The sequence below is a fragment of the Pungitius pungitius genome, chromosome 19 (assembly GCF_949316345.1).
Source record: "Pungitius pungitius chromosome 19, fPunPun2.1, whole genome shotgun sequence".
NCBI classification, from domain to species: Eukaryota; Metazoa; Chordata; class Actinopteri; order Perciformes; family Gasterosteidae; genus Pungitius; species Pungitius pungitius.
In genome coordinates, this window is record NC_084918.1 from 6062151 (window position 1) to 6074871 (window position 12721).

The following is a 12721-nucleotide window of genomic DNA, read 5'->3' on the forward strand; positions in this document are numbered from 1 at the left end:
ATAGAAGATTGGAAAAACGTTGCCTGATCTGATGAGTCTCGATTTCTGCTGCGACATTCGGATGGTAGGGTCAGAATTTGGCGTCTACAACATGAAAGCATGGATCCATCCTGCCTTGTATCAACGGTTCAGGCTGGTGGTGGTGGTGTCATGGTGTGGGGAATATTTTCTTAGCACTCTTTGGGCCCCTTGGTACCAATTGAGCATCGTTGCAACGCCACAGCCTACCTGAGTATTGTTGCTGACCATGTCCATCCCTTTATGACCACAATGTACCCAACTTCTGATGGCTACTTTCAGCAGGATAAAGCGCCATGTCATAAAGCTGGAATCATCTCAGACTGGTTTCTTGAACATGACAATGAGTTCGCTGTACTCAAATGGCCTCCACAATCACCAGATCTCAATCCAATAGAGCATCTTTGGGATGTGGTGGAACGAGAGATTCGCATCATGGATGTGCGGCCGACAAATCTGCGGCAACTGTGTGATGCCATCATGTCAATATGGACCAAACTCCCTGAGGAATGCTTCCAGCACCTTGTTGAATCTATGCCACGAAGAATTGAGGCAGTTCTGAAGGCAAAAGGGGTTCCAACCCGTTACTAGCATGGGGTACCTAATAAAGTGGCCGGTGAGTGTATATTCCAACTCCCACATTTTCCTGTTTATTCTTAGATCCGTCTGTGTAAATCTTGAAATAATTATAGTAACCGTTTCTTAAGTAGATGTTTGTTTTGACTCCTATTTCCTCCATTCTCCATTCCCTTTTCTTTTCCAATATATTTATATCAACCTTTACTTCTGGAAAGAGCCATGGTGGAATTCTACTGACTGGGTTGGCCGTGGTGAAATTTATGGCTTCCATTTCGTATTCCCTCACTCTCATTTCTCTTGTCCATCCGAACCCGAACCCCTGAAACTTTGTATACTCCCAACATTCCTGTATTGTTTCTTTTGCTGGGTTTTCTTTCCCACTTCCTTTCAATTTAATCCAATACGCCATCGCCAGTTTCTCTCTTCTTAACTCCAAAGGTATCTCTCCAGCTTCTATGAGTATAGCGTTGATGGGGGTTGTCTTAACAGCTCCAATGCATACACGTAATACTCTATACTACAATCTATTTATTTTTTCCAGCACTGTTTTTGCCGCTGCACCATAAACTATGCAACCATCGTCTATTGATGACCTCATGCAAGCCCTATAGATGTTAATTAACGACTGCCTTTCTGCACCCCAGTCACATCCCGCCACAGCTCTCATCAGGTTTATAACTTTATTGCATTTAGTTTCTACGTTCCTAATATGCATTTTCCATGTACCCCTACTATCAAACCATAGTCCCAGGTATTTAAATTCATTTACTTTCACAATTGTATGCTCATATAATTTTAAACTTTCAACATGGCACTTGCGCTTCTTTGTAAACATCATATAACAAGATTTGCTTGTCGACATCTTGACTCCCCACTTATACGACCACATCTCTACTTCCCTGATTGCTTTCCTTATGTTACCTATTACTTATGGCACATTCCTTCCTCTCATCCAGATGGCCCCATCATCCGCATATAGGGCTGTTTTTATGCGTCTATTCATTTTTGAAAAAATATCATTAATCATTATGTTAAACAGTATCGGACTAATTGCACTCCCCTGGGGAATACCATTGTCTACATTAAATTCTGTAGATACCTCTGATCCAACTTAAATTTTAACTTTCCTACCTGTTAAAAAGTCCATAACCCAATTATATAAGCTTCCTCCTATCCCCATACTACTTATCTTGATAAGCAAACCTTCCCTCCACATGGTATCATATGCCTTTTCTATGTCAAAATATACAATTGTCATAACTTCTTTCATTTTCAATGCATTTTCCACATCATTACTTACTCTAACTAGAGCATCTGTTGTGGAGCGCCCTTTTCTAAATACTCTCTCACACTGTAACTCATGTACCCTATTTGCACTGATTTAGGTAGAGTTTTCTCAAATTGCACTACAACCGATAGTGTTTCCTTTAATGATCCATCTCGTTTGCTTTTAATCCGTGTGGCTTCAATCACTTTGCCTCCCTGAATCTCATTTTTGACATCTTCCATTGACATACTCAGTGGTACACCTGATATCACTCCTCTCACCTTTGTCATTGCTCCTGGTATATGTGCTTTCATTCTTTCCCCTTGAAGTGAGGACATTTTCAGTATCTTTTCTTGTTGTTGCTTGCTAGTTGCATGTATTCTTTTATTGCTCATAAACCTAGCAAATATGATTTTACCAATCTCTTTCTCAATAGCCTTAGTGAGTTTAATCGGGTGGTAATGTCCACCGTCCTGGTTAAACTCAATAATAACTTTCCATACGATTCCTTGCCCATTCTCCATGTTGTCCATGTTGTTTCTCCGACTGATTAGATCTCAATTTCTTGCTCGTACTTGCCTCGCCAGTCTCGCTGTACTCTGACCAACTTTTCCCTCTATTTCTTGTTCTTAAAGCCCTTTTCAATCTCTCTGTTTTGGGTATCGTCCAATCCATTTCATCTCCATCTGAACTAGTTGACATGCATACAGTCACAGTACATTTCGTTTACAGTACGTCACGTTTATGCAGATCCGACAGATTACTAGTCCTTACGGCTTGTTCGAAAGCTTATTCCCCGGTCGAGCGCGTTGCTCTCAGCCGCTCCACATACGCCTTCCCGAGGACTCTCTTCTACGGTGGCCCTGAAGTGCAAATCACAAGGCAAATAGGAAAACGCTACAGCACATATGAAAACAAAACAACAAGTAGGAGAACACAACAACAAATAGGAAAATACTACGAAAAATAGGAGAACACAACGACATTAACTTCTTACGGGAAGGGTAGGGCCTTTCTATCAGAGGACTGATCCTCCTGATTGGACAGACGGACTGACTGTCTTTTAACAGGAAGTAGATATGAAAAACACGAAAAGGCGCCCTCTTTGAAAACATGACGACTCCCGAAGAAACTTTCGCTATTATTACAAATTATTTTGATGCAGGGCATACACACGACGTGATTGTTGATATGTTGTCCACCCATCACAACATCTGTATGAGTACACGCACTCTGAACTCACGTTTGAGAGAAGCAATGCTGTTGTACAGAAGGAAAAACTATTCCCAACGGGATGAAGCGAGTTATGAGCTCGATCCAGGTGCACATAGGTGGGATAAGTGCGCGCGCCCACGGCTTTCTTAAGTAGACACTACGGTATCGATCACAGATTCACTGATGCAGAAATGGAGAATACGCCGCGCGCAGCATATTTCTCACCCTCTGAGTAGCAACTAATCAAATATACGAGGAGGTGAAGCATACAATATGCAACATGCAATGCAAAAAAAGGTAATACGGCAGCTGTAATTAACAGAGAGAGAGTAAAAAACAGAGAGAAAACGCCTGGCATACAATCGCGGATCATTTGATGTTCATTTATTTTTTGGCGTGTTTACATACTTCAGGAGTGAACTTATTGTGATTATTGAGGAATGCAATAGCACCCTTTCTGGTAAAGAGGGCCTTTAAGAGCGGTTTCTGTATCAATGGGTATTTATTTAGTCTTTTTCTGTCTCATTCTTCACATTGTGAACATCGTCAAAAGAAAGAATCACAATAACTTACAGATGAAAAGCAGTGGCAGAGAAAAAGGCAACAGATAAGATATGTGATATAACTTAAATAAACAACTGAGATGTTAGTTATATATTCAGTTTCTGATAGAATCATGTTTTTTGTTTGGAAGAAATCATATTTCTTCAATTCCATTCATAAATACAAACGTATCCATACACATTTTTGTCACGTTCACTTTTGTAAGATTTGATTATGGATCAACTTAAACAACCCCTTCTTCACCTTAAGGAACTTCTGTGGTGAGGCCCCAACTTTCTAAAGTCCAAGAAATAGATATGATATGGATACCAGACCAGTACTGTACTAGTCCCGCCTCTACATGTGCCTGAAAGCTTAAGTTAAATCTGCAGTAAAAATGCAACAAACAAATGCAGCAATAAAATGAATCCAAAAACATAAAATATAATGGAAAAAATCTTTTGCTTTGGTGAAAATAATTCTGAAGATCTGAATTCTTCATTATTTTGTTTTTCTTTATGAATTCTGAATAGAATAGAATCCTCTTCATACTTTGGAAAATGATGTAAAAAATGCAAGAAGCAAACATTTTTTTGGTGGTTGAACTGTTGACAGATCACCATTTATTTTATGAATGAGTATATTTGATTGCAGGTATAATTCTGAAACTAACATAAAATAAACAGGTTTCTATCTGCAAGTAATAGCTGCTGATATTATATAAGAGAGCACAACAAAATAAATGCCATAATATTTCACTGCATAACAACATATATGATGTGTATATGGTAAATAAAAGCTTATAAATTGCTACATGTTGGCCGAATCCCTAAACATTTAACAACTTCTTATCTTACAGTCTTATGTCTATAGTCCTGAGAATTTGTTCCCTATTTTAGCTGCACAATAAAAATATATGATAAGACAATATCATTCAAATTCTGTTACAATAAAAATATTAAGCAAGTGCACTCTACTCTTAATCCTGAGATTATTGCTGTTAACACACACACACACACACACACACACACACACACACACACACACACACACACACACACACACACACACACACACACACACACACACACACGATCATCTGGGGATCACTCGGTATCAGGCGGCCTCACAAGCTTCTCGTCAGCTGCCTCCGCGTCAGACGCCGCGTCTTTTCCTTCCTCAGTCGCACGGAGGCCACGGTAATCGTTGGCTGACTGCGTCTTGTTGTCGCCCTGCTTTGCCAAGGCGGAAATGTCCAAAATGGTCGCGGCGTTCTGGTAGTCGCCGGACGTCTGGTCGAACGTGTTGTGGTAGAGCTGAAAGAGGAAGGACGCAATGCTGCTTATAGAGAGACAGTGTTCACGGCTGCGGAGGATGAAACTCAAAGAGACTTTGTCTCTCGCTCTGCAGGCCTGCTGTACCTTCTCTTCTCCGTCCGTCAGCCAATCGTACATCAAGGACACCAGTTTGGAGAAAGAGGGCCGGTTGCTGGGATCCAGGGACCAACACTTACACATCATGCCGTAGCTGGGGAAGTCAGCCACAAAATATTCTTACATTACAAAGGTCAATGCACCGCTGAATTGTTTTCGATGGCAGTGGAAGAAGTACTCGGTTCCTTTTCTCAAGTAAAAGTACCAATACAACAAAGTACAAATATGGCATTTGTAATCCTACTTGTAGTAACAGTACGGAAGCATTGTTAGGAAAATGTATTTAAATGTCTTTTAAAAAATAGAAGCAGGAAATCACAGAAACAATAAAGTACGAGAACCTCAAAAATAAACTAGAGGATAAAAGTGGAGTGAATAACATTGTGATTTTATGACACCTACACAGACTCGTTGGCGTAGTATGGACAATCCATCTTGAATCCTCTCTCGATCATCGTATAGAAGGTGTGATCCACCTTCATGCCCGGGTACGGAGTGACACCTCAGGAGTTACACAGAGCAGAGTGGGCATTAATCACTGCATAGGAGTTTAGCGAGATGCCAACGCACCAAAGTGCTCGCAAGAACTACCGAGTGAGAAGATTTCCCAAAGCAGAATGCCATAAGCCCAGACGTCACTCTTGGCGGTGTAGATCCCCTGGAAGGTGCTCTCCGGTGCCATCCACTTCACCGGCAAGCGCACCTGAAGAAAGCCGCGTCGGCCACATGACGTGTGAGACGCGATCGGAAAACGCACACACACACACTTGGCAACCAATGAAACCTCTCCAAAAAAAAAAAAGTACCACACATTTCCTCTCACGACGTAGTTGGAGTCGTTTTCGATGTCTCTGGCCAGACCGAAGTCACCAATTTTCACCCGCTTGCCACTTGTCACCAACACGTTCCGAGCTGCCAGGTCCCGATGGATACACTGCGGACAGACGCATCATCAGGGCGCTTACTTTGATCACACTACAATCCGCCATTTACAATAATATTCTATCATCAATGGCTCTACAACAAAAGAGATTATCTTCTACCAGGGCCGGGTCTAGACAGGCATGTATGAGGGGGCAGCCACAAATCTTGAGGGGGCATTGTGCTCCAGCAGCTAGTTTGAGGGGGCACAACATTTATTTGAGGGGGCCAGGCCCCCTCTTGCCCCTGCCTAGACCCGGCCCTGTCTTCTACTATTGTGTTTTGTCTGATTAATAGTTACTATGGATTTACTGTCCTTGCACAAAGAAGAATGTGGGTTGTGGGACGTAAGTTTCCACAGTGTGGACCTTTGTTTATTACATTCTTGGAGGAGAGGAACTCCATGCCTTTGGCCACTTGGAAGGCAAAGCTGAGCAGGTCATCAAAGGTCAGGATTTGCAGGTCCTCCGTCTGCTCGTCGCAGTCTTCGTCGATCATCGCGTCTGCGGATGAACTGGGATCAGGGAGGATCTCACACAGGTCGATCTGTGGCAATGTACACGTCTGTCTGTGTGACAGCATGCGTGTTTTGATTTCAAGCTCACCTTCGTAGCTGTCCATGTCGCCCAGGAGAGCGATGTCCTCCTGCCCTCTAGTGGCAGTGCCATACATGGGCATGTAGTTTCCCACGGCTGAGTCCTCCTCGCTGAGAAAACAGAAGCGTGGTTGTTATTGTAAAGTTAAACTTGCAACAGAGTCATTTTGGCTAAACTATTCCCGTTGTTCTCACCCAGAGGTTCTGTTGGGCTGCACTTTGTGGTGGAAAAGGTTGCTGAAGCGGATCTTGTTGAAGGCGTCGGTCGCCGACTTGTGGTAGCGCTCTCTGTTGGTCTTCAGGTAGTTCAGTAGATCTCCATGACAGCAGTACTGGAAAATCAGGTACGTGGGTTCTGTAAAGGGAAAAACATCATGGCATGCATCATGGCATGCATCAGGGCATGCATCATGGCATGCATCATGCATTATCACATCTGACAAAAGTATTTGTTGTGGCGACTGAACCTGAGGTTGTGCAGGCGCCGAGCAGGTTGACGATGTTGGCATGGTGACCGATGTGAGTCAGCATCTTCAGCTCTGACATCAGCGCCTCCTTCTCCAGCGTCTGGTGTTTCTCTGCAGCGTCAAATATCGCATCAGCTGCCGAAACGAATCTCCGTGACATGTTTTGCATTTTGCTCACGGAAGAGAATGAAACACTGACCTTTAAGCATCTTGACGGCCACCTGCTGGGAGACTCCAGGCTTGTTGATGCCATAAGCTGTAGCCTGGACCACCGTGCCAAAAGCCCCGGAGCCCAGCTCCTGACCTGGGGAGGCACGGAAACACAGGGAGGAATAACTTTACTGCCACCTTGTAAGGGAACTTTCAACAGTACCATAAAAAGCTGCGGGTTTACTCATGTTCTGTACGTGAGGTGCTTATACTTTATTTGAGTATTTCAATATCTAGTTCTATCATCACATTTGTTTATTTACTGACAAGCGTCCAGTTAGGGCCCCTGGTCACTCCTCAGGTGTCAAAGAAAGATTCTTATCAGATGGTTGACTTTAAAATTCAACTGTTCAGAAACTGTAGCAGAACGTCTTCGTCCTTAATGTTTAATATTTTAAGTATATGAAGCTGATAATAGTTTTGGATTCAGAAGGTTCTGAAGTGTGTTGGTTTTATACTCAACTAAGTTCACATGTACGTATTGTCCCTTTGACTTGTGTGAATGATCAGAGGACTTCATTATTCACTGAAGTGTGGTTTTATGTCAGAGGCTCGATGAGCTTCGTACCGAGTTCCAGATTCTCCCTGGGGAACTCCCACTTCAGGTCGTACCCAAACTCCTTAAAGTTGATGTAGATGTAATCGTTGTCATTGGGTCCAACCATCTGGATGATCTGGAGCTGGGGCTGATACCGGGGTTTCTATAGGAAACACAAAGGAGTTTGCATCATGTATTTCTGTGTGTCGGTGTGTGTATTTTTGTTAGTGTGTAACACATACCTTCTTTTTGATGAAGTACATGAGAACCAGGCTAACCATTGCTAAAGCCAGGAGCAGAAACAAGCTGCCTACTTTCAGCACCATGAAGAGGCCGTCATCAGCATTTGCAGTAGCTAAAACAGTAGTGAGAGATCGTTTCTAATGATAATAATAATAATGATGAAACAACAATTGTGGAGATCTTGATTTTAAATCAGTTTCTCTACCTTTGGCGGGTTGGGGTGAATGTATGTTTAATATGTTTAAGGGTTCGCACCAGGATCCAAATTTGTTTGTCACGCAAAACTTATAACGTTCTCCAGGAGCTGGATCTCTCTTGAGCAAGCTCTTGATTGTCTTGTAACATTTGTCATCCGAGTCCGTCTGAGAGGTGTCTTTTAACTCCACCCAGGAAGATTCATTTGCACAGCTGCTATAAAACATATAGTTGAGACTTGAGGAAATAAGAATGTGATTGTGTGTGTGTGTGTGTGTGTGTGTGTTTACATCAAGCTAAGATGAGCGTACCTGTTGTGACACTTTATCCAGGTGTATTTTGCTGGAACAAGAGTGACGGTGTATGCGGTTATGTTACCAGAATAATTGAAATGGATCCTTGGTTTCTCTGAAAAAAAGTCAGTGATCACCAAGTGTTGCAAAAATTAAATTGTGGTGAACGTTTTAAAAGTTATAGAACGCTGTAGAATTTACCCAACAAATATTAAACATTTGAGAGGCACAAAATAAATCTGTCTTACCTACAACACACACTGATATAGTCTTTGTTACTTTTTGTCCGTCAGCCTTCAGGTGTAATTTATAATCTCCTGACTTAAGTCCATCCCGTAGCTTCACGATCCTGAGAAGACAACATTTATATTAAACCACCCGAAAGTCACACATGATTATAATTTCCACAGAGGCTAGTTTACTGACACTGTAGAAATGTACAGTACATGATAATTATTAAACAACTATGCAACATTTTGAGGAGTTCAGCTCCGGTAACATCGCTTGATGCAGCTACCTGTGATGTGTTACCCATGTGTCCCTCTGGCATTTAGTCACTTTTTCATCAGGAGCTTCCCAGGAGCATTGCTGCATCACATGTTGGTAGGAAACAATGGCCTCCAAACAGTGGTGGGACGCATTCTCAGCCGATATGGTCAGGTTCTCGTCTAGCTGGACAGAGACCAAGCCCTCGGCTACCGAAACACAAGAGTAAAATCAGTCTTAGCCCAAATTGGAACAAACTTTAGAAAGAGTCATTGATCGTTGATAATGTGACTACCCACACAGAGAGAACTGCAGATTAGGTGAAATTATTTCCACTAACCTTGGACTCGGATGTCCACAGACTTTGTTTTGTTGTTAGTAGTCCTGCAGGTGTATGTCCCGCTGTGGTGCACGTTAACAGACCGGATCAACAGGTAGGACATAAAAAGGCCATCGTGGCTATCCGCCTTGGTGCAAATCTGGGACAAAAATATATAATTGTTGGGATTTGAGTGGAAAAGACAATCGTACGGGGAAATTATTCAAATGAAAAGAAAATTGCAATGATCTCAGTGGGAATTACCATACCTCTTTGACTTGAGAAGAGCATGCTGATATTTTGGTACCCACTCTTGAGCTGTTCTCCCAATCAGGTCTTATTGCCCATGATATACGTTTCATTCGGCAGCGTAGGAGTAGAGACTGACCGGGGCTCAGGATGGGAGTAGAGACATTATTACTTAAGTCAGTGTCTAGGTCTGAAACACATGGTCGGGACTAAGGTCAGATACGTTTTGTGAAATGTAGTTTAACAATAACAATAACCCTTATCCAAACATGTGTAGAATGTAATTTTTGAATTAGTTGAAATATCCACTTACCGTAGTCATAAACCGGAGAGCATTCTTGTCCTTCGGCGTTGGTAGCACAGCACATCGCTTCACTCATTAAGTATATACTGGATAATTTGCTAATTGCCATTAAACCTTTTGCAGGAACATCTTCCCCACGTTTGTTTCTGTTCAAAGGAGGATTATTCAGAAAATCCCAGTATTATAAGTTGAAGAAGACCACATTGTTAATAGAAAAATATGGTTGTGAATCATGCATATATTTGGATTACATCTTACCCAGACCATTCAATTGTGGGCTTTGGGCAGCCCTCAGAGCTGCATGTAAATAAAGGGGAACGCATGGAATCTTCCACATTGGACAGTGTCAGCTTTGGTTTTGTGGGACGTTCTGGAAAAAAGTGAATGGTCAAAATCGTATCTGTGTCAAACATTCGGTTGTAGGTTTGCTGTATTCATCAGGAATCAGAAATCAGGAAACGTGTATTGCCATTATATGTTAGACATACATGGAATTTGACTTGGCGGTTGGTGCATGACAGAAGACAGTACAATAATGGACAACAGACAAAGGAGTTAAGTAAGTTTTATCCTTGTGGCCGAGAGGTGGTGGGACTCACTGTTTACTACACGCAGAGACACAGCCAGAGACCTCCTGGTCCCTTCGCTACTTTCACAGCTCAGCGTAAACTCCCCAGAATCTGTTTCAGACAGCGCCGATAGGACCATGGAGCTACTCCCGTTTCTGATGAGTTTAAGAAAAAGAAAACTCAGTTTAATCTTGAACACAAATTAGATTAATGAGAAAAGGGGAAACGCATCTAAAAACACACACACAGACATTAGCTTACACGGTTAGTATTGTGTCTGCTCCTTTGATCCATTGACAAACAGGGAATTCAGAGAGCTGCTCCAGAGAAATGACGAGTGTCTTACCGGGACACACTTCTACGCTCACAGAACCAGACGCATTCAGATAGTCAACTGGCACAAAACATGCCGCCTGAAAGACAAGACTCAACATTTCAAGATCTCGCACTCAGAAGCTTTTGATGTGGAAGCAACAACAACATTTTGTATAAAGGTTGCAAACCACAATGCAAACTAAGGTACGTATAGCTTAATAAACAAAAAGGCTTACCTTTGTACCAGTAAATGGCATATAACATTTGCTATTTGACGTCTGTGCTTTAATAATAAATCATTCACACAACCAAGTATCCTAGAGCTAAATAGAATTCCTTACATATCAAAAATAATAACATTAAGTTGTCTTCTTTGTCTTTTAAAAGACGTACTCTTAAAAAGGTTACGCTAAAATTATTTATAAACAGACACCTCAAACTGGTGAACAGAAATAAAACCATGTATGTGTATTCGAGTGTGCGCTATTTGCCTCTCTACAGTTTCACAACCTCATGTTGTGCTGCAGCTTTGTTTCAAAGTAAATCAAAGACAATGAAAGTTCAGTTTAGTTTAGTCCGAGATTTGGTTTTATATAAAGAAGACACTGAAGATGACTTAATGATAACAATGTATCACAATGTATCACTAGTTTACATTCCCTGGGTTTTTAGTGGAGTTTGCCAATAATTAACAGCTTTCCTTAAATCAGTATAAATTCTGAAATATACAAAAACGATTTAATGCATAATTCAGTTAAAACACAGTGAAGATCCCGATGACCTTTACCTCAGGGTTGGACGCACAGGCCTGATTCTGCGCTGCGATGCCATGAGAGCAGTGAAGCTCGACAGCACACAGCAGAAAGATAACTAGAAATAAAGAAAGTTAACTTAATTTCAACCTGAGACTATTTAAAAGGAGATGGGTGTTTTAAAGAGATGCACATTAGAAATGCAATTACCCCCCCAAAAAACTAATATTATCATTAGTTAGGTCAATTGCTGAGCTTATGTTCTTTCTCTGGTTTACTATACTAATATACTAATATACTTTAATATACTAATATAGCATAGACAGTGTAGATCATCATTCCATAAACTTTCTTAAACCTGAAAACTAATTAGATTATTCCAATGGCACACACACACTCTATGTTTTAAATATTTGATATTTCTTAAATCCATCAGAGCAGCAGTGTGTCTCTCATGACAAGTTTTTTACTGAAGGATCCTCATACTTAATTATTGAGCAACAGCTGAATGTCATCATTGAACGGAATGTTTCCCAATGCAACAATGTTGTATTTAGGTAAACATCTTCTCCGGCAATTTAATCTTCAAAAAATGCAATATGAAAGAAATCCAAATTTTTTTTTTCAAAACATTTGTATCTAATTAATAGTCTAAACATCCTAAATCGCATTCGTATTCACCGTCACTGCAAATAACTCCGCAAAGAACAGACCCGTGAAGAGGTTTGACTCACCCGCGATCATATTGATCTGCCTGCGCATGGTTGCTTTCAGTCTGTCAGTGTCACATACTCACTCATTACAGGGCCACACAGCGAAACTTTGATGTGACAAGTGTCTGCCTGGACCTTTTTAAACAGAGGAAGCATCGCACGATGACGTTGTCATTCGCGCGTGGCTGTAACAAGCAACAAAGGGATGAAGGACTATTAGAGACACTTTTTGCAATGGCTCAAAGTAATATGATGGGAGCCAAATTACCTGATGATTGATTGTAATTAATTAACAATCATGTTCATGCCTTTATAAAGTTGTATCGTCTTTTTGGACTTAAATTACCTGTAAATTATGATTAATTTCTGATGAAACCAGTTTGGAATAGACAAATGGGGATATACCATTTGTACATTTTTAAGGTAATTTTAATAATTTCACATTTATACCCAGACAAACTCAACCGTATACATTTCAGAATTATTTTTATTTAACG

The 12721-nt window shown here is 41.2% G+C and overlaps 1 protein-coding gene across 3 annotated transcripts; it reads right to left on the bottom strand.

Moving 5' to 3' along the window:
• Nucleotides 1-4192: 4192 nt before the first annotated feature.
• LOC119198804 (receptor-type tyrosine-protein kinase FLT3-like) lies at nucleotides 4193-12419 on the bottom strand. Of its 3 annotated transcripts, none has more exons than XM_037456319.2 (24): nucleotides 12246-12419; nucleotides 11547-11629; nucleotides 10706-10857; nucleotides 10475-10599; nucleotides 10134-10245; nucleotides 9885-10021; nucleotides 9592-9761; nucleotides 9344-9482; nucleotides 9035-9212; nucleotides 8766-8866; nucleotides 8536-8632; nucleotides 8235-8440; nucleotides 8029-8141; nucleotides 7817-7949; nucleotides 7238-7342; nucleotides 7039-7149; nucleotides 6767-6926; nucleotides 6582-6682; nucleotides 6358-6479; nucleotides 5867-5989; nucleotides 5647-5758; nucleotides 5458-5557; nucleotides 5044-5149; nucleotides 4193-4938 (listed from the first exon to the last, which is right to left on the bottom strand). In XM_037456319.2, the coding sequence occupies exons 1-24, from the start codon at nucleotides 12271-12273 to the stop codon at nucleotides 4729-4731; spliced, it is 3024 nt and encodes a 1007-aa protein (XP_037312216.2). In that variant the 5' UTR covers nucleotides 12274-12419; the 3' UTR covers nucleotides 4193-4728. The 3 variants fall into 3 exon arrangements, with proteins under 3 accessions (XP_037312216.2, XP_062415145.1, XP_037312214.2); XM_062559161.1 differs by having other exon boundaries at nucleotides 8235-8437; nucleotides 12308-12418; XM_037456317.2 differs by having other exon boundaries at nucleotides 12308-12418.
• Nucleotides 12420-12721: the final 302 nt, after the last annotated feature.